Genomic DNA, 22,902 nt, shown 5'->3' on the forward strand with positions numbered 1-22,902 from the left:
GTTAGTCGACTGGTGTGGGTCGCATCCTGGGACAAAACTGACTTAATTCGCCTGAAATGCTCAGCATAACAGCGGCTTTCTATATAGTAGTATGTCATTGATGTCAGCTAGACCTGCATACCTCGTACATGTACTTGTAGTAAATATATTTATTATTATTATAAAGCCTGGTGACACTGCTGAGGACTTTCTACTAGTGTTCCCAATCACACTGCTCGGACCAACTCCACACGTTTTTTCTGGTCCTTTATGGTGAGCACAGGATGTTGCTCCATGACTCGCAAAACCATAATAACACGACTGCAAACAAATCATGGAGCGGGTGGGACTTGAACCCATGGCAAGTGAGTCCTAAAGCCAGTGGCTTTATCTTTTTAAAGCCAGCTGATCGAGTGGTTAACGCACTCACCTTAAGTTTAGGTCTCACTTGTCATTAAGTTCAATCCTTACCCGTCCCATCATTTATACTGCTCCATCTGAACGTGGAGATTATTATTATCATCAAAAAGAAGCGCTAAACCACAAGGGCTATACAGCGCTGCTGAGCATGGAGAAAAAATATGATCTGCCACTCTGCCAAATGGCAGAAGATATATCTTCAACCGAATTATAAGTAATTAAGTTTATTCAGGTATACACAAATACAGTTACATAGAATTATCATACATAGCAGCATATGTGTAGAGAACCTAGGATAACCCAAAAAAGTAAGTCCTATATGTATTACAATCATGCTAAATATATCTTCATCGCGTATACCTTTAATATAACGATATCTTGGAAATGGCTTTATTTAAATTATGTTGTTTGGTTCTACTCCTTATTTCAGAATGGTCATAAATATGCAGGAAAAATATACAGAAAAAGAATATACTCCATGGATGCTCACTCTTTGGGGACAGAATGGGATGCACACTCCTTGGGAATAGCATAGGATGCTCACTCCTTGGGAATAGCATAGGATGCTCACTCCTTGGGAATAGCATAGGATGCTCACTCCTTAGGGACAGCATGGGATGCTCACACCTTGGGGATAGCATGGGATGCTCACACCTTGGGGATAACATGGGATGTTCACTCCTTGGGGACAGCATGGGATGCTCACTCCTTGGGGACAGCATGGGATGCTCACTCCTTGGGGATAACATGGGATGTTCACTCCTTGGGGCCAGCATGGGATGCTCATTCCTTGGGGACAGCATGGGATGCTCACACCTTGGGGATAACATGGGATGTTCACTCCTTGGGGACAGCATGGGATGCTCACTCCTTGGGGACAGCATGGGATGCTCACTCCTTGGGGATAACATGGGATGTTCACTCCTAGGGGATAGCATGGGATGCTCACTCGGGGGACAGCATGGGATGTTCACTCCTTGGGGACAGCATGGGATGCTCGCTCCTTGGGGATAACATGGGATGTTCACTCCTTGGGAATAGCATAGGATGCTCACTCCCTGGAGACAGCATGGAATGCTCACTCCTTGGATGGGAGCATGGGATGCACATTCATTAGCATACATGCTCCCTGAAGGAAGCATGTGAGATGTACTCCAAAGATGAAAATTGAGAATCCTTCAAGTGAATCTCCATGGTGAGATCAGCCAACAAAGGCACTATAAAAGGAACAAATGCATGCACCTCATTAGGTGGAGTGGTTGTAGGCTTCCCAGTGGAAGCATGTGATGTGGGAACCCAAAGGCAGAAGCATCAGAATGTCAATCCCAAAGGGATGCATCTGAACAATACTCCGTTGAGTGGACAAACAAACCAGCCTCTGAAGCTAATGTCAGAAAAAGATGAGGGAAGTCACCTGCAGCCTAATCACCCAATAAAGTAGGTGTCAGTATGGCAAACAGCTATTTGGACTGTGCTTCCAAAAGGACAGGACTCAGCCTCACAGGAGGAGGATCATGGAACAGCAGACCTACCCTATCTAGACACACAAATTTTATGATTTACCAAGGTGAAGGCAGGAGGCCTTTCAAATGAATTCCTCAAGTCCCATCTTTTCCATATGCATGGTGCACTTAGTCTCTTGGTATTGTATGACATACTAGAGAAAAAAAAATTCTGATCATGCCTCAGTCACATAATGACCTGCTCAATGGAACTTTTGGCTATGTGACTGAGGCCTGTTGGCTTACATGTCCACCCCACATTTCCTATGTTGAACTTGGGTCCATGTACTCAAAATTTACCGAAAGATGTCTAATACACGTTTAAAATGGGCAACGGATTCAGTGTTTTCTACAAATATACAGTGGACCCCCGCATAATGATCACCTCCGAATGCGACCAATTATGTAAGTGTATTTATGTAAGTGCGTTTGTACGTGTATGTTTGGGGGTCTGAAATGGACTAATCTACTTCACAATATTCCTTATGGGAACAAATTCGGTCAGTACTGGCACCTGAACATACTTCTGGAGTGAAAAAATATCGTTAACCAGGGGTCCACTGTAATTCAAATGGCCAAACTTCTGACACTGATAATACTGTACTGTATTATACAGGAAAGGGGATATTGTACTATATATGGCCTGACATCAAAATCTCAGTGGGATCAATAGTCAAAGGAAAATCAGGCCAATCAAATGTGAGAATCAGTCAGTGTATTCACAAGAACACTGTTTACTCTCTTCCTTCTATGGTCATTGGTAAAACCCTTATTAAGGAGTGCACTGTCCTATTCAATCTCATGTTTAAGGAATCAATGACTTTATTCTAACTTAAACATTATATCGTATGTAGTGAGCAGGACACACTATTAGTCCATCCATAAAGTGGGCCCTTTGCCAGCTCTCAATTTCACCACAGCTTGTTTCAGGTTACCATTTCAGATTAACCAATATCCAATAAATATACCCATGTTACATTTCAGGGACACTTGCAAATGCCATAAAGAAATGGGCAACTGCAGCTAAGAAGCACAATTATGCACAGATGGAGGATCAGACCTTAACTACTCTTTGTACTGAATGACCCACAGTCCAGTGCTTCACATAAATAATACAGTAATACATCGTACAGTACAGTTTTGAACAGTACAGGTTTTGATATAATATGGTTTATATTATGCATTACACACTGATACTAGACTGCTGCTACGCACAAGACTAGTGCGATGTGAACATCGGTACTGCTCCAGACTCAGAACAGTAAAGTTGTGTAGTCTTACATACATTTACACAATTTTTTCCCTTTATTATATAAAGCACTGGTACCCCTTTTATATGCAAATACAAATGGAAAGAGGAAATGCAAAGATGCTGAGTGTTCTAGTAAATGTAAATGGCTAACATTCATGAAACAAGTATAGAAATTATAAAATATGAAGATGGTGCATGGCATGCTAAAACAGCGTGCGACAAGAAGATGAACGATACATAAGTACATATGCACATAAGGATTAAAGATAAAATAAAAAGACATGGAATGACTAAAACATCTTATATGTCAAAAGTGATTGTTAAAAACTGCAATTCTAAAATGGATAATATGGGATGTTTTTAATAGTATGGAGTGAAGACTGCAGCCAGGAAAGAATTCCATTAAGTCAGATGACAATTCAAGTCAAAGCAAGAGGTCTTTATTCGATGTTAAAAAAAGAAAATGGCAATGAAGGGGAAATTTTTTTTCGCAAATCATGGCTGATTTTACAAATATAAAAAGCATACGAGACTCCATAATGTTCAAATTACTAATCAAAGTGCCAGTGCAGACAATGAGGCAGCAAAGATTTCCTAATGATTAAAAAAACAGATTGAAGAAAATAGCTACAAAGACGAGCAAATTTTTAATGTAGATGAAAAGGGTTTGGTTTGGAAGATGCCGTTATGCACTAACCATATTTTATGGCATCAAAGATATTATTTTTTTTTTTGTCCCAAAGTATGTCTTAAAAATTTATCCAACATCTTTGAGGCCGAAGTACCGCTTATCTTTTTTTTTTTTCTTTTTTTTTTCAAAATTTAGCCAATGAGAATTGGAGGGAGGAGTCCTCGACACCAGAGCGTCTTGTTCGCCATAAAATAAGGCATTTGGAGGAAAAGAATCATCACAACCAGGATATATAGTCGTGCAGTTCAATGACCTTGATGATACAACATTTGTGGAAATATATCAGCAATATTTGCACAAAGAAACAAAATAAAATAAAAAAATGCTATGCCCACAAAAGAATTCACACTGGATAAACTATCAAAGTTAACTGTGAGAGCAGATGCTCATGACTTCATAATAAATGTGGATCTAAATACTGAACAAAGCATTAGAGTTAGGCAGGCATTACAAAATATTTGAATGCAGTATTAGAATGTGGGGTAGAAGTTTGTGGTTATAGGAGGGTGGGGGCAGGAGGAAAGAGGAGTGACTGGTGGAATGATGAAGTAAAGAGTGTGATAAAAGAGAAAAAGGTAGCTTATGAGAGGTTTTTACAAAGCAGAAGTGTTATAAGAAGAGCAGAGTATATGGAGAGTAAAAGAAAGGTGAAGAGAGTGGTGAGAGAGTGCAAAAGGAGAGCAGATGACAGAGTGGGAGAGGCACTGTCAAGAAATTTTAATGAAAATAAGAAAAAATTTTGGAGTGAGTTAAACAAGTTAACAAAGCCTAGGAAAAGTATGGATTTGTCAGTTAAAAACAGAGTAGGGGAATTAGTAGATGGGGAAAGGGAGGTATTAGGTAGATGGCGAGAATATTTTGAGGAACTTTTAAATGTTGAGGAAGAAAGGGAGGCAGTAATTTCATGCACTGGCCAGGGAGGTATACCATCTTTTAGGAGTGAAGAAGAGCAGAATGTAAGTGTGGTGGAGGTACGTGAGGCATTACGTAGAATGAAAGGGGGTAAAGCAGCTGGAACTGATGGGATCATGACAGAAATGTTAAAAGCAGGGGGGGATATAGTGTTGGAGTGGTTGGTACTTTTGTTTAATAAATGTATGAAAGAGGGGAAGGTACCTAGGGATTGGCAGAGAGCATGTATAGTCCCTTTATATAAAGGGAAAGGGGACAAAAGAGACTGTAAAAATTATAGAGGAATAAGTTTACTGAGTATACCAGGAAAAGTATACGGTAGGGTTATAATTGAAAGAATTAGAGGTAAGACAGAATGTAGGATTGCGGATGAGCAGGGAGGCTTCAGAGTGGGTAGGGGATGTGTAGATCAAGTGTTTACATTGAACATATATGTGAACAGTATTTAGATAAGGGTAGGGAAGTTTTTATTGCATTTATGGATTTAGAAAAGGCATATGATAGAGTGGATAGAGGAGCAATGTGGCAGATGTTGCAAGTATATGGAATAGGTGGTAAGTTATTAAATGCTGTAAAGAGTTTTTATGAGGATAGTGAGGCTCAGGTTAGGGTGTGTAGAAGAGAGGGAGACTACTTCCCGGTAAAAGTAGGTCTTAGACAGGGATGTGTAATGTCACCATGGTTGTTTAATATATTTATAGATGGGGTTGTAAAGGAAGTAAATGCTAGGGTGTTCGGGAGAGGGGTGGGATTAAATTTTGGGGAACCAAATTCAAAATGGGAATTGACACAGTTACTTTTTGCTGATGATACTGTGCTTATGGGAGATTCTAAAGAAAAATTGCAAAGGTAAGTGGATGAGTTTGGGAATGTGTGTAAAGGTAGAAAGTTGAAAGTGAACATAGAAAAGAGTAAGGTGATGAGGGTGTCAAATGATTTAGATAAAGAAAAATTGGATATCAAATTGGGGAGGAGGAGTATGGAAGAAGTGAATGTTTTCAGATACTTGGGAGTTGACGTGTCGGCGGATGGATTTATGAAGGATGAAGTTAATCATAGAATTGATGAGGGAAAAAAGGTGAGTGGTGCGTTGAGGTATATGTGGAGTCAAAAAACGTTATCTATGGAGGCAAAGAAGGGAATGTATGAAAGTATAGTAGTACCAACACACTTATATGGATGTGAAGCTTGGGTGGTAAATGCAGCAGCGAGGAGACGGTTGGAGGCAGTGGAGATGTCCTGTCTAAGGGCAATGTGTGGTGTAAATATTATGCAGAAAATTCAGAGTGTGGAAATTAGGAGAAGGTGTGGAGTTAATAAAAGCATTAGTCAGAGGGCAGAAGAGGGGTTGTTGAGGTGGTTTGGTCATTTAGAGAGAATGGATCAAAGTAGAATGAAATGGAAAGCATATAAATCTATAGGGGAAGGAAGGAGGGGTAGGGGTCGTCCTCGAAAGGGTTGGAAAGAGGGGGTAAAGGAGGTTTTGTGGGCGAGGGGCTTGGACTTCCAGCACGCGTGCATGAGCGTGTTAGATAGGAGTGAATGGAGACGAATGATACTTGGGACCTGACGATCTGTTGGAGTGTGAGCAGGGTAATATTTAGTGAAGGGATTCAGGGAAACCGGTTATTTTCATATAGTCGGACTTGAGTCCTGGAAATGGGAAGTACAATGCCTGCACTTTAAAGGAGGGGTTTTGGGATATTGGCAGTTTGGAGGGATATGTTGTGTATCTTTATACGTATATGCTTCTAAACTGTTGTATTCTGAGCACCTCTGCAAAAACAGTGATAATGTGTGAGTGTGGTGAAAGTGTTGAATGATGATGAAAGTATTTTCTTTTTGGGGATTTTCTTTCTTTTTTGGGTCACCCTGCCTCGGTGGGAGACGGCCGACTTGTTGAGAGAAAAAAAAAAATAAAGATATGTAAGCTGATAAAAAGAAGAAAAAAAAAACTGCAAACTATGTTGTTCAACTATTTTCAAAATAAAAATTATCATTTTCTTTACCGTACATATGATACACTGTTTATTTGCAACTGTAATAAAAATCTTTGGTACTACTTTTTCTTTATTTTAACATGTTGGCTATCTCCCACCGAGGCAGGGCAACCCCCCCTCCCCCCCAAACACAAAAAAACTTTCAGTATCATTTACACTATCACTCTCTTTGCAAAGGCACACAGATATGACAGTTCAGATTCAAGCTACACAGCAAATATCCCAAACCCCTCCTTTTAAAGTGCAGGCATTGTACTTTACACCCCCAAGACTCGAAGTTTGGCTAACCGATTTCCCTGAATCCCTTTGCAAAATATTACTCTGCTCACACTTCAACAGCTTGTCAATCCCAAAAACCATTCGTCTCCACTCACTCCTATCTAACACGCTCATACATGCCTGCTGTATGTCCAGCCCCTTGCACACTAAACTCTCGTTCACCCCCTCCCTCCAACCTTTTTTGAGGACGACCCCTCATGCATTACATTAACCCTTTCAGGGTCCAAGGCCCAAATCTGGAGTCACGCACCAGTGTCCAAGATATTTCAAAAAAAAAAATTTGTTATTTTTTCTTATGAAATCGTAGAGAATCTTTTTGTGAAGGTAATAAAACAAAAAGTACGAAAATTGGTGGAAAATTGACGAAATTATGCTCTCGCGAATTTTGATGTGTCAGCGATATTTACGAATCGGCGATTTTGCCGACTTTGACTCCCATTTTAGGCCAATTACATTATTCCAATCAACCAAATTCTTAGCTATTTCACTAGTATTACTTCTATTCTATCGATTGAGCACAATAAATCGCCAAGTCAACTGTTTCAACTACAAAATAAAGTGATCGGAAATTGTTAATTTGGCCAATTTAACACAAAGTTCAAAATATTCCAATTTCAAAATAGGGTCCAGAATGAACAATGTAGGCATTCCTGGCACTAAACTAACATTTCCTCTGTTCATTAGTTATGTTTTGAGGCTTTACAAATAAATTCCATTTTGATTTTTTATTCACATAATGAATTTTTATTCACACCAAAAAATAGAAGATTTACTGTTATGCAATACTGTAATAATTGTATAAATATCATCACCATATTTGTGAATGTATATTAGACCCACCAGCTGATGTGTATTAGACGTGTGAGGTCGTTTGTTTACTCTTGAATATCGGCAAAAATTTAACATTTCCGCTACTTTGAGCTCAGTTTCAAGCCATTTCCAATGCTAAAACCAATCAAAATCATCTCTATTTCTGTAATATGTCTTCCATTCTATCAAATGAGACCAAGAAATCGCAAATACAACTATAAAAAACATACGAAAAAACACTGCAAAGTTGCTGTTTTAATCGAAAAATCATGATTTCATTTTTTTTCTCTCATTATGCACAGTGTGCTGCAGGATCTGTTTTATGTGGTGCACACATACCACATAGATGTATTCTCTCATATCTAGGCCCAAATGTACCACTCACAGTTTATCAGAGTGAGCTGAGCTCATGGCGTAGATCTACGGTTTGGACCCTGAACATAAAGCCGTAGATCTACGGGACGGACCCTGAAAGGGTTAAAACTCGTTGTAATAACACCTTGGTCAGTACAGTATTGCACAGTATGGTGCCATTTTGATACACATTAACCGTACTATGAAAGGTATTGCTGTATTATTATATTATTATTTAATAATTATCAGAGTAATCTGTTAGTATTTAATAAAACTTTGAATGTAAATTACTTACCAATTGGCTCTTGATTTATTTTCATTTTTCTTGATTTTGTAACTGACATGCCTTTATATTCACACACTGGTCATAATAATTATCTTTTACTTCGCATAAAACAATTTATTTTTTAACATTATGACACTTAAAATTAGCAACTAAAATCATTTTTCAATTCAAGCAATAAAGCAAAATATGAAAGAAGAGGTGAATCATAGAATTGATGAGGGGAAAAAAGGTGAGTGGTACACTGAGGAGTCTGTGGAGACAGAGCTTTATCCATGAAAGCAAAGAAGGGAATGTATGAGAGTATAGTTATGCCAATGCTCTTGTATGGGTGTGAGGCATGGGTGGTGAATGTTCCAACAAGGAGAAGGCTGGAGGCAGTGGAGATATCATGTCTGAGGGCAATGTGTGGTCTGAATATAATGCAGAGAATCCGTAGTTTGGAGATTAGGAGGATGTGTGGGATTGGCAAAACTATTATCCAGTGGGCTGAGGAGGGGTTATTGAGATGGTTTGGACATGTAGAGAGGTTGGAACAAAATAGAATGACTTTGAGAGTGTAGAAATCTGTAGTGGAGGGAAGGTAGGGTAGGGGTCGGCCTAGGAAAGATTGGAGGAACGGGGTGGAGGTGGTTTTGTGTGCGAGGGGCTTGGACTTCCAGCAAGCATGAGTGAGCATGTTAGATAGGAGCAAATGGAGACATGGTTTTTAGGACTTAGGTTAGGATATGGGTAGGTTAGATTGTACTGATGGAGTGTAAGCAAGGTAACATTTATAAAGGGATTCAGGGAAACCGGCAGGCCAGACTTGATTCCTGGAGATGGGTAGTACAGTGCTGGCACTCTGAAGGAGGGGTGCTAATGTTGCAGTTTTATAACTGTAGTGTAAGCATGCTTTTACCAAGACAGTGATGGAGTGAATGATGAAAGTTTTTCTTTTTTGGCTACCCTGCCTTGGTGGGGAAAAGCCAATTTTTTTTTTTTTTAACAAGTCGGCCATCTCCCACTGAGGCAGGGTGACCCAAAAAGAAAGAAAATCCCCAAAAAGAAAATAGTTTCATCATCATTCAACACTTTCACCTCACTCACACATAATCACTGTTTTTGCAGAGGTGCTCAGAACACAACAGTTTAGAAGCATATACGTATAAAGATACACAACATATCCCTCCAAACTGCTAATATCCCGAACCCCTCCTTTAGAGTGCAGGCATTGTACTTCCCATTTCCAGGACTCAAGTCTGGCTATACAAAAATAACCGGTTTCCCTGAATCCTTTTACTAAATATTACCCTGCTCACACTCCAACAGATCTTCAGAAACGGCCGATGTGTTAATAAAATAAAATAAATCATTTTCAAATTTCTCTTCTGGAGGAAGAAGTATTACTACAGTTTTGACTTTTTTTTTTTTTTGGTACATACAAAACACAGTCACTGAGAACTCATTGCAGGCTTAACATATATGTACATTATTGATACAATGAACATCACTCAAGAAAGGTTCTTAATTTCAGCAAATGGGGCAACCTTCCCCCTTCCTTGAATCCAATCAGATTACATTCCAGTTTTCAGGTGCTGAATTATCCTTATGGATTTAGAGATTCCCTGTGACTATAACATACCTGTGACTGAGTAGTTTGCAAGCTTACCTATCCTACCAGCCCAGACCTTGGTCAAGCTTCCTTGTCAAGTAATTATTCGACCAGACTGTTGCTGTTAATAACAATATTCTTCATGTGAGAGTATAAGTGACATAAATAGTACCACCATTATCATAATTTCTTTTGTTTTGCAAGTTTTCTCCTGTCAAGGCAGAGTGACCCAAAGAAATGAAAAAATTCACCATCATTCGCTAAATCGTTGTCTTTCCAGAAGTGTGCTGACATCACAAATCAGGTTACTTTCTGACTGCAACATCCCCACTTCTCAAACTTGAAATACATAGAAAATGGGTCATCTTATGATTAAGATCCACGTCGGGAAACAATTTACCTATTTCCTGACAAAGAAAATAACTCTTTAGAGTGCAGGCACTGCCCCTCCCACCTCTATGATTCAATGCCTACATTGTCAATGGCATATCATCCAACATAATTATTCCTATGTCTTAAATATTTGTTTTATCCAACATCATTATTCCTAAATCTATATTTGTCTTATGTTCTATGAGATGGTCTACCTGCATTCTGTATTCTGCACATATTTTAAGCTCTTTGTTCTTTTTATTTCTAAGCAGCAGAAATTTGTCACCACTGAACATCATTTTATTTTCAATTACGAATTCAGGTACAGGTGGGCTCCGATTTACAGCACTTTGCTTTTAGTGTTTTGCTTTACAATGTTTCACCAATGCAGTGGTTTTCAATTATACCCATTCTTCATTTATTCAAACTTCCTACAATAAATACAGTGGTCCCTCAATAATCGTCCATAATCCGTTCTGGAAGTGGGACTATTATCGAAATGGACGATTTACGAATCAATTTTCCCCATAAGAAATAATGTAAATTCAATTAATCCGTTCCTGACACCCAGAAGTATTAAAACAAAAAAATTTTTTACATGAAATATAGATGTAGTACATAAACAATACAGTGGCACATGATGAATTAAACATTAACAGAATAACACTTACCTTTATTGGCGATTCTTCTTTGTGTATGGAAGAGTGGAGAAGGAGGCAGATTGGATGATTTACTGTTTGGAAGGGGAATCCCCTTCCATCAACACCTCGGGTACCAATTGCTTTTCTGGGGTTACTTCTCTTCTCTGTTTCTTAATGCCACTAGGACCACCTTGAGAGTCACTGGAGTCCTGGCTCGCAAAAAAACTGTCCAGAGAGCTCTGTTTCTGGCATCTCTTTAAAACTTCCCTAAAATGGGCCAAGACTCTGTCACTGAACAAGTTGCCGATATGGCTTGCAACATCCTTCTCTGGGTGATGTTTCTCCATAAATCTTTCCATCCTTCCCTTTTTCTTGGCTATGATGGAAGATATGGTTGTACGGGATTTGTTATACATCCTGGCCAGTTCACCCACATGTACGCCACTATCATATTGTTCAATGATGTTTTTCTTAAATTCAATCGTATTTCTCACCTTTACCAAAGGCTTGGCACTAGGAGCTTTCTTTGGAGCCATGGTAGCTTATTTAGCACTTAAATAACTTGCAAGCACTAAAATAAATGGAATATTATGAAATATTTCACTGGAGCACGTGAGGGGACTGTCGCTCACTGGTAAACAATGGCACACTGGCTGGGAAGGAAAGGCCGAGGCGGCTCAGAGCGTGAGTACGCGTCCGGGGTGAAGGACTATTATCGAGTTACCGGACCATTTGCGAGCCAATATTTTGACGAATAGACAGGACTATTTCCAAAATGGGCGACTTTCAGGCCGGACGATTATTGAGGGACCACTGTACATGTATATTCACCACTCGCTATAAGCTAAGGATGAAAATATTTAAAGGTAAGCAAAGTGTATACTGTATATGCATTTTTTAGGCCTAGTTCTATTGCTCACTGCCCCTCACCAACATCAAGGAAACTTGACCCCTCAAGGAAGGTTCCTTGATGTTGGTGAGGGGCTCTTGATTTAGGGAATTGGATCTGTGCTCCAGTTCCCCGAATTAATCCTGAATACCTTCCACATCCCCCCCCCCCCAGGCGCTGTATAATCCTCCGGGTTTAGCGCTTCCCCCTTGATTATAATAATAATAATATTGCTCACTTAATATATGATAATGTAAACATGTTATCAGGCTTTTATATGCATTGAAAGTGAAAAAGAAAAAGGTTTTGTTTCACTTTACAGCAATTTTTGCTTTACAGAGGCAGCCTGGAACTTAGCCTGCTGTATAAGTGGGGTCCTCCTGTATATAGTGTACCTGCATTTTCCAACATGGAGAACATGAAAGACAGTCAAAGAACAGTCTTTACATACAAAAAATATCAGATATATAGGACACAGGCAAACATACAAACAAGATTCATACCTGGTTCATTAAGTTTAGCAATAAGTAATAACAATGGTAGTACAGTAAATCCTTGATATAACAGACTTGTAAAATTATGGGCAAAAATCCACTTGGTAAATCTTATTTTTAACTTATTTATTTTCAATGTTTATTGTAGTAGATCTGTAAATCAAGTGTACAGTATTATATTATATGTGCTGCTTTTTTTCTAATTCTGAGTTAACAGACACTCAAACGATAATCCCCTATTAGTCCATTATATCAAGGGCTTACTGTAGCAGAAATAGCAGTAGCAGACATAGTGGTTTAGTAGAATTAGTAATACAAATAACAGCTGCAGTATGTTATTATTATTATGAGTAGTAGTAATAGCAGTAGAAGTAGAAACAGTAATATAATAAAAATAGAAGTGGTAGAAGTAGTCACAGAAATAGTAGTAGCAGTAGAAGCAGTGGCAGTGGCTGCAGTAGTTAACTCACTCTCTAGCATATGTCTCCAAGGGGATCACAAAAAACAAAGAACAGAGGAGCACTGCAGTAGGCTTAATGGCCAAAGCTAGGAGAGAAAGAAGCAAGTAAGGAGAAAGTTAGGAGACAGAAAAGATAAAGGAATAACAGAAGACAGGTCAAAAGAAAGGTAGGAGGTTGGTAGACAGCAACCACCCAGGGGGGTACTACCGTCCTGCCAAGTGAGTGTGAAACGAAAGCCTGTAATTGTCTTACATGATGGTAGGATTGCTGGCGTCCTTTTTTCTGTCTCATGAACACGCAAGATTTCAGGTACGTCTTGCTACTTGTACTTACACTTAGGTCACACTACACATACATGTACAAGCATACATATACACACCCCTCTGGGTTTTATTCTATTTTCTTTCTAGTTCTTGTTCTTGTTTATTTCCTCTTATCTCCATGGGAAAGTGGAACAGAATTCTTCCTCCGTAAGCCATGCGTGTTGTAAGAGGCAACTAAAATGCCGGGAGCAAGGGGCTAGTAACCCCTTCTCCTGTATAAATTACTAAATTTAAAAAGAGAAACTTTCATTTTTCTTTTTGGGCCACCCTGCCTCGGTGGGATACGGCCGGTTTGTTGAAAGAAAGAAAAGGTCAAAAGAAAAGAGGAGAGAGGATGAAAGGCAAACATCATGTCAAATATGAAATGCTATAAAGATCAGAGCATTTGACAATGTTCTGAGAAAGGCAGCTCTAGACATAATCTTGAGCAATAACTGTAGCTTTAGAGAGGTCTGGGAAGCTGCAACTGATCAGACTGTGTAGAGTTTATGGGGTACTGAGGGGTCCTCTGACCCCAATTAAGGTTTGCCAGCATTAATACATTCTTTATGGTTATCAGTACACTTAAAACTGCACTTCCCATCTGCTTGGATACAAAAAAAAAAAAATAAATTAATAAAAGACGAACTCAACTGTCTAAAGATGAATATTTGGATGGTAATTTACATTATTTGTCCAAATTTTGGACAGGGTCAGCTTCAAGCCTAGGTTATTTAACATGCATTTGGTTTTTTAAACCATCTCAATAGTTCCAGGATTCTCCAGTTATAGAAGTACATATCAACACTTTACAGTGTCTTACCTGTTTCCCAAGCATTATCTTCCTCATCAGACAGCTCATTAAAAACAGGCTCGAACTCTGGTGCAGAGGGATTGAGTGACATGTCAGGAATCTGAAAAATTAATATAACAAATTTCTTTGTATTTTCAAGAAAACTCTTTAAATGTTTTAAATCAATACTTTACATAATGCTATTGATATACAGTACTACATTAGTTTGTTGAGTTTGTATTATACAAAAGTACAGCGGTACCTCGGGATACAAACAGCTCAAAACTCAATCAATTATGTAAGTGTATTTATGTAAGTGCTTTTGTGAGTGTATTTTTGGGATCTGAAATGGATTAATCTAATTTACATTATTCCTCATGGGAACAAATTCATTCGGTATCGGCACTCGAACACCCTTCTGGAATTTTTAAAAATGTTTTTATTATTTCTTTTATCTATAGTAACTATCTAAAAAAGCCCATATATTTTTGGCCATGTATAGCAAAAATGTATGTATTTTGAAAGTGGTAAGTTACTAAATGCTGTAAAGAGTTTTTATGAGGATAGTGAGGCTCAGGTTAGGGTGTGTAGAAGAGAGGGAGACTACTTCCCGGTAAAAGTAGGTCTTAGACAGGGATGTGTAATGTCACCATGGTTGTTTAATATATTTATAGATGGGGTTGTAAAAGAAGTAAATGCTAGGATGTTCGGGAGAGGGGTGGGATTAAATTATGGGGAATCAAATTCAAAATGGGAAGTGACACAGTTACTTTTTGCTGATGATACTGTGCTTATGGGAGATTCTAAAGAAAAATTGCTAAGGTTAGTGGATGAGTTTGGGAATGTGTGTAAAGGTAGAAAGTTGAAAGTGAACATAGAAAAGAGTAAGGTGATGAAGGTATCAAATGATTTAGATAAAGAAAAATTGGATATCAAATTGGGGAGGAGGAGTATAGAAGAGTGAATGTTTTCAGATACTTGGGAGTTGATGTGTCGGCAGATGGATTTATGAAGGATGAGGTTAATCAAAGAATTGATGGGGGAAAAAAAGGTGAGTGGTGCGTTGAGGTATATGTGGAGTCAAAAAACGTTATCTATGGAGGCAAAGAAGGGAATGTATGAAAGTATAGTAGTACCAACACTCTTATATGGATGTGAAGCTTGGGTGGTAAATGCAGCAGCGAGGAGACGGTTGGAGGCAGTGGAGATGTCCTGTCTAAGGGCAATGTGTGGTGTAAATATTATGCAGAAAATTTGGAGTTTGGAAATTAGGAAAAGGTGTGGAGTTAATAAAAGTATTAGTCAGAGGGCAGAAGAGGGGTTGTTGAGGTGGTTTGGTCATTTAGAGAGAATGGATCAAAGTAGAATGACATGGCAAGCATATAAATCTATAGGGGAAGGAAGGCGGGGTAGGGGTCGTCCTCAAAAGAGCTGGAGAGAGGGGGTAAAGGAGGTTTTGTGGGCGAGAGGCTTGGACTTCCAGCAAGCGTGCGTGAGCGCGTTAGATAGGAGTGAATGGAGACGAATGGTACTTGGGACCTGACGATCTGTTGGAGTGTGAGCAGGGTAATATTTAGTGAAAGGATTCAGGGAAACCGGTTATTTTCATATTGTCGGACTTGAATCCTGGAAATGGGAAGTACAATGCCTGCACTTTAAAGGAGGTTTGGGATATTGGCAGTTTGGAGGGATATGTTGTGTATCTTTATACGTATATGCTTCTAAACTGTTGTATTCTGAGCACCTCTACAAAAACAGTGATAATGTGTGAGTGTGGTGAAAGTGTTGAATGATGATGAAAGTATTTTCTTTTTGGGGATTTTCTTTCTTTTTTGGGTCACCCTGCCTCGGTGGGAGACGGCTGACTTGTTGAAAAAAAAAAAAAAAAATTGAAAGTATTACAGGGTTGAAGTTGCACCTGTTAGAAAGGTCATGTAGATATTTTAAGTGTATTTAAAATATAAGGAATACAAGATAACAAAAAACTTATAAACAATAATATAATGACATTAAGGTGTGGTATATTTACATAATTTAGTCCAAAAATATAGAAACAAGATTCACATTAAAATTTCATATGATCAGCGTTAAAATGCTATGAAACCAGAGATATTAATCCTGTGAATACAGTGTGTATTCTTTTTGTTATTTATGTATAGGGATGCTGTATTTGCATGGTAATGTCAACACAATTCTGACATGTCTGTGAATGAATGAATTTGTTTTTTTGTGGTGGTGGGGAGGGGGGGGGGGGGTTGTGTCTAACTTTTTATTACTGGGAGATGGCTGAGTATAAAAGTTACATTTTGAAAGTAACTACATACTGTAGAATTCTACCCTAATTATGAAAAAATATCATGTATAAATCCAATACTGCACAACCTGTACATTTTTTTTTTTTTAACAAACCAGCCACATCCCACCAAGGCAGGGCGACCTTAAAAGAAAAACAAAAGCTTTTCTTTTTAAATTTAGTAATATAACCTGTATGTACATCCAGAAAATTAAACTATATTTTGTCATACTGTATATTTATTAGCATGGAGAAGAATGATGCTAATGACAACAATAACAACAATAATAATAACAAAAATAATAATGGAGCGAAACAGAATGACTTCAAGAGTGTATCAGTCTGTAGTGGAAGGAAGGCGGGGTAGGGGTCGGCCTAGGAAAGGTTGGAGGGAGGGGGTAAAGGAGGTTTTGTGTGCGAGGGGCTTGGACTTCCAGCGGGCATGCGTGAGTGTGTTTGATAGGAGTGAATGGAGATAAATGGTTTTTAATACTTGACGTGCTGTTGGAGTGTGAGCAAAATAACATTTATGAAGGGATTCAGGGAAACCGGCAGGCCGGACTTGAGTCCTGGAGATGGGAAGTACAGTGCCTGCACTCTGAAGGAGGGGTGTTAATGTTGCAGTTTAAAAACTGTAGTGTAAAGCACCCTTCTGGCAAGACAGTGATGGAGTGAATGATGGTGAAAGTTTTTCTTTTTCGGGCCACCCTGCCTTGGTGGGAATCGGCCAGTGTGATAATAGTAATAATAATAAAAAAAATAATAATAATAATAATAATGGTATAATGCAGAGAATGTATACATTAGAAGAAAAAAGAAAAACACTCGATATTACTTATGGGAACTTACCGTACATTCGCCAAGCTCTTGTATACTATTATTGGTGAGGAAGCTAACAGGTGATATCCTGACTGAGGCTTTGGTTGCTGTCTTGTTTGCTTCCCCATAAAATATTTTGTTGGCAGAAAGAGTAGAATCTGAAGTACCTTTCGACACATAAGATACACCTGAACCTGCTAACTGAGAAGTTGACGAGGCAGACGAACAAGTGCTTTTCGTGTCTTCCAGAAGATGTGTAAATTTTTTTGCTTTTCGGCCATCACTACATAAAAGAAAAAAATTACAGTCATTAGATTCATTATGGGCTACATGTATTAGTAAGTGAAGAAAAAAATAAAATAAAATGCAAGTGGAAAAATAAAGTACAGTATAGTGTATATTTGTTGTGCTTTTTAAATCAAACTTGATGACTTAACTTATTTGGCCATTATTGCTTTGTTAAGTACCCTGAGCATAAATTCATCATTATGATAATAGTCTGTGAGGGGATTCGGGGAAACTGGTTCTTCAGGCTTGAGTCCTGGAGGTGGGAAAACAGTGCCTGCACTCTAAAGGAGGGATTTGGCATATTTGCTGTTAAGAGGGACATCTAAATTGTTGTATTTGCTCACTTACTGACAAGACAGTGATAGTTTGAATGATGGTGAAAGTGTTTCTCTTTCAGGTCACCATGCCTTGGTGGGAGACAGCCAGCACGTTGTTAAAAAAAATAATGAATATTTTATGTGCAAACCTATGTCCATTTACAATTTTGATAATCTCTGTATCTTGAAAAGTAATGACAAGTAGTGTTTATCCTTTGTTTGCGGGACAGACCACCATGATAAATACATGACTTAGAAACTATACAAGTGGCTGGAATGAATTCTCTAGTGAAATGATGCAAATGATAAATTTGCAATTATTTATAACTGCTGAAGCTGGTTTGCTTATTACATACCAGTAACATGTAAATTATAATAATTATTATTAGATTTTATAGGTAGTAGGTTGGTAGACAGCAACCGCCCAGGGAGGTACTACCGTCCTGCCAAGTGAGTGTAAAACGAAAGCCTGTAATTGTTTTACATGATGGTAGGATTGCTGGTGTCCTTTTTTCTGTCTCATGAACATGCAAGATTTCAGGTACGTCTTGCTACTTCTACTTACACTTAGGTCACACTACACATACATGTACAAGCACATATATACACACCCCTCTGGGTTTTCTTCTATTTTCTTTCTAGTTCTTATTCTTGTTTATTTCCTCTTATCTCCATGGGGAAGTGGAACAGAATTCTTCCTCCGTAAGCCATGCGTGTTGTAAGAGGCAACTAAAATGCCGGGAGCAAGGGGCTAGTAACCTCTTCTCCTGTATATATTACTAAATGTAAAAGGAGAAACTTTCGTTTTTCCTTTTGGGCCACCCCGCCTCGGTGGGATACGGCCGGTGTGTTGAAAGAAAGAAGATTATTAGATTTATAATACTTATTAACCCTGTCAGGGTTTCCAACATATTAGTACGGCTTACAGAACAGGGTTATTGACGTACTAGAACACCTAAATTCTAGCGCCTTCAAATCTAGTGAGAGAAAGCTGTTAGGCCTACATATGAAAGAATGGGTCTATGTGGTCAGTGTGCACAGTATAAAAAAAATCCTGCAGCACACAGTGCATAATGAGAAAAAAAAACTCCGACCGTGTTTTTGGATTAAAACAGCGACTTTGCAGTGTATTTTCACATGGTACTTATTGTTGTATTTTAGTTTTCCTGGTCTCATTTTATAGAATGGAGGACATATTACAGAAATTGAGATGATTTTGATTGGTTTCATAATGAAAAGTACCTTGAAATTAAGCTCAAAGTAGCAGAAATGTTCGATTTTTACCAAATTTCAAAAGTAAACAAATTATGCCAAGCGTCCAATACACATCAACTGGTGAGTCTAATATTCTTTCACAAGTGCGCTGATATTATTTATACCATTTCTACACTAATTCAGTAATCTGCATAACAGTAAATCTTCTATTTTTTATGAGAATAAAAATTCAAAGTGGAAAGTAAAAGAGATGTAAGAGGGGCCTGGGGACGTGACTAATGAACAGAGAAAATGTTATTTTAGTGTCAGGAATGTCTGTCTTGCTTATTCTGGACCCTATTTGGAAACTGGCATCTTCTGAAACTTGTGTGAAATTGGCAAAATTGCCAATCTCTGACAACTTTATTGGATACTTGAAATTGGTAAATGGGTGGTTTCTTGTATTCATTCGATAGAAAAAAAATGGAGTTTTAGCGAAATAGATATGATTTTTGTCGACTAGTACACTGAAATTGGCTGAAAATAGGGCTCAAAGTGGGCGAAATCACCGATGCGTAAACATCGTCGAGACCACTAACTTCACGAGAGCATAATTCCGCAAGTTTTTCATCAAATTTCATACTTTTGGTGTCATTATGATAGGGAAAAGATTCTCTTATCATTTCATAAGAAAACATTTTTTTTTTTTTTTTCCAAAAAAATTTTTGACCCTGAGAACGAGTTTAGGAGAGGGCCTCTCAACCCTGAAAGGGTTAATCACTAAATTAATCTGGGAAACAGTTTTGAAAGAGGAGAGGGGGGGACGCGTTGTTCAAAGGTTACTTGACTGGTACCACAGCACTGAAACCACCACTTGCCAACAACCCAAATAATGTAAAGTACAGGCTGATAGCCTGAGTTTTTTTTTTTTTTTTTTTTTTTTTTTTTGGGGGGGGGGGGGGGATTATTGTCAGAAAATACATTGAGTGGAATAAGAAGCAAACTCCATACAGGAGTGCAAAAAATAGAAATGACAAGGCCCAATCATGTCAATAACTCTGAGGTAAGTGGTGGGACCAAGAGCTTGAGCTCACCCTCTGCAAACCCAAAAAAGTAAAGGGTAACTGCAAAAAGATAGACTTATTTGCTCATAATAACTGCATCCAATCCTTGGATAACACAGATGCACCTACCTGTATTTTGTAAGATATCTTGAGTTGATCATTCGGTCCTTGATTTCACTGCAGACCAATTCTTGAGCATTGACTACGTGGTCTCCAACACAGATAACATCATCAATCATAGCAAATTTAATAGACTGCATGAGAAACTCCTTAATTCCTCCACACTGGTTAACATAAGTGCTTGCCTCTAAAGGGAAGCTTTCTGAAACTTGCTCTCTTAGACGAGCGTCATTGATAGACATAGGACCCTCTGACTTCAACCAATCGTACATGAAACTGTAATGAAAGTAAGTGAGTTAACTTACACCTATGAACACGAACTATTTTTTAAAAGCACTAGTTGTTTCTATAATTTAGTTAAGTAAAACTAATATCTTATATTCTATTATATCTGTCATGAGACCTGACACCTCGCAAGTTGAACAGAAAGCTTTGTCACATCTTAAGTAAATAGTAACATACCCACACAATGAATAGTTTAAATGTGTGAAACCTATTTTAATAACTGGAGAGGAATTCTGATGTGACCCATGACAAGACTGACTAGAAGCCCTAGATCAATACCACTTGTTGCCAAATAAGTGACAATTTAAATAGAGTACTGTTTATCAAAGAAAATACAAAAACAAAAGCTATCACAAAGCCTATATGGCTTCAAATCATAGCCAAAGTGTCAGAAATGGCATGCTTACATATATAACTAATGCCACTACATTTTTACCTGACTTGGTTTATATCCTTGACATTACTGGTGTGAAAATTGCTAACTCCACTAATATGAACCAAAACACTGTCGTAATTTCTTTCTCCTATGTGCGGGTTATTTGTGTACATGTACAAGTTAGACAAAATCCAAAAACAAGTTACAAAATGGTTCACATAGCTAACAAATATGAAAGTTAAAAAGTATTAGGTATGACCTCATTTGCTGACAAAAATTAGTCATGATAATCACATGCCTCTGACATTTTTATATTACAGGTCCACATCCCTTCATCCGAAATTCTGAAATTTGAAAAGTTCCGAAAACTGAAGTTTTTTCGTGGAGTGTGGAGCACGAGTCATCTCTGTGTTAGGTCACACCTCCACATGGCAGCATTGAGAATCATTCTGAAATTCGAAACAATACAGGCCTCAAGGGTTTCGGATAAAGGGATGTGCACCTGTATTATCATTGGCTTTGGCTACATCAAATGCACTTATCTCTGGTATATGACTGTTTGGTATAGGTGTGGTGAGTTCTTATACTTCTGGTACAATTTGGTAAAGAAATTATTTATTTTTTATTTATTATCACACCGGCCGATTCCCACCAAGGCAGGGTGGCCCGAAAAAGAAAAACTTTCACCATCATTCACTCCATCACTGTCTTGCCAGAAGGGTGCTTTACACTACAGTTTTTAAACTGCAACATTAACACCCATCCTTCAGAGTGCAGGCACTGTACTTCCCATCTCCAGGACTCAAGTCCGGCCTGCCGGTTTCCCTGAATCCCTTCATAAATGTTACTTTGCTCACACTCCAACAGCACGTCAAGTATTAAAAACCATTTGTCTCCATTCACTCCTATCAAACACGCTCACGCATGCCTGCTGGAAGTCCAAGCCCCTCGCACACAAAACCTCCTTTACCCCCTCCCTCCAACCCTTCCTAGGCCGACCCCTACCCCGCCTTCCTTCCACTACAGACTGATACACTCTTGAAGTCATTCTGTTTCGCTCCATTCTCTCTACATGTCCGAACCACCTCAACAACCCTTCCTCAGCCCTCTGGACAACAGTTTTGGTAATCCCGCACCTCCTCCTAACTTCCAAACTACGAATTCTCTGCATTATATTCACACCACACATTGCCCTCAGACATGACATCTCCACTGCCTCCAGCCTTCTCCTCGCTGCAACATTCATCACCCACGCTTCACACCCATATAAGAGCGTTGGTAAAACTATACTCTCATACATTCCCCTCTTTGCCTCCAAGGACAAAGTTCTTTGTCTCCACAGACTCCTAAGTGCACCACTCACTCTTTTTCCCTCATCAATTCTATGATTCACCTCATCTTTCATAGACCCATCCGCTGACACGTCCACTCCCAAATATCTGAATACGTTCACCTCCTCCATACTCTCTCCCTCCAATCTGATATTCAATCTTTCATCACCTAATCTTTTTGTTATCCTCATAACCTTACTCTTTCCTGTATTCACCTTTAATTTTCTTCTTTTGCACACCCTACCAAATTCATCCACCAATCTCTGCAACTTCTCTTCAGAATCTCCCAAGAGCACAGTGTCATCAGCAAAGAGCAGCTGTGACAACTCCCACTTTGTGTGTGATTCTTTATCTTTTAACTCCACGCCTCTTGCCAAGACCCTCGCATTTACTTCTCTTACAACCCCATCTATAAATATATTAAACAACCACGGTGACATCACACATCCTTGTCTAAGGCCTACTTTTACTGGGAAAAAATTCCCCTCTTTCCTACATACTCTAACTTGAGCCTCACTATCCTCGTAAAAACTCTTTACTGCTTTCAGTAACCTACCTCCTACACCATACACTTGCAACATCTGCCACATTGCCCCCCTATCCACCCTGTCATACGCCTTTTCCAAATCCATAAATGCCACAAAGACCTCTTTAGCCTTATCTAAATACTGTTCACTTATATGTTTCACTGTAAACACCTGGTCCACACACCCCCTACCTTTCCTAAAGCCTCCTTGTTCATCTGCTATCCTATTCTCCGTCTTACTCTTAATTCTTTCAATTATAA

The 22,902-nt window shown here is 38.7% G+C and overlaps 1 protein-coding gene across 15 annotated transcripts in view; it reads right to left on the reverse strand.

Moving 5' to 3' along the window:
• LOC128700178 (E3 ubiquitin-protein ligase TTC3) overlaps positions 1-22,902 on the reverse strand; it is a 323,006-nt gene that overhangs the window by 78,910 nt on the left and 221,194 nt on the right. For all 15 annotated transcript variants that reach the window (XM_070100694.1, XM_070100699.1, XM_070100700.1 and 12 more), the window contains 3 exons: positions 20,133-20,399; positions 17,171-17,423; positions 14,059-14,149 (listed from right to left, as the gene is read on the reverse strand). In XM_070100694.1, coding sequence (XP_069956795.1) covers positions 14,059-14,149; positions 17,171-17,423; positions 20,133-20,399 — 611 coding nt within the window. The remainder of the gene's footprint in view (positions 1-14,058; positions 14,150-17,170; positions 17,424-20,132; positions 20,400-22,902) is intronic.

This window comes from Cherax quadricarinatus, chromosome 74 (genome assembly GCF_038502225.1).
Source record: "Cherax quadricarinatus isolate ZL_2023a chromosome 74, ASM3850222v1, whole genome shotgun sequence".
NCBI classification, from domain to species: domain Eukaryota; kingdom Metazoa; phylum Arthropoda; class Malacostraca; order Decapoda; family Parastacidae; genus Cherax; species Cherax quadricarinatus.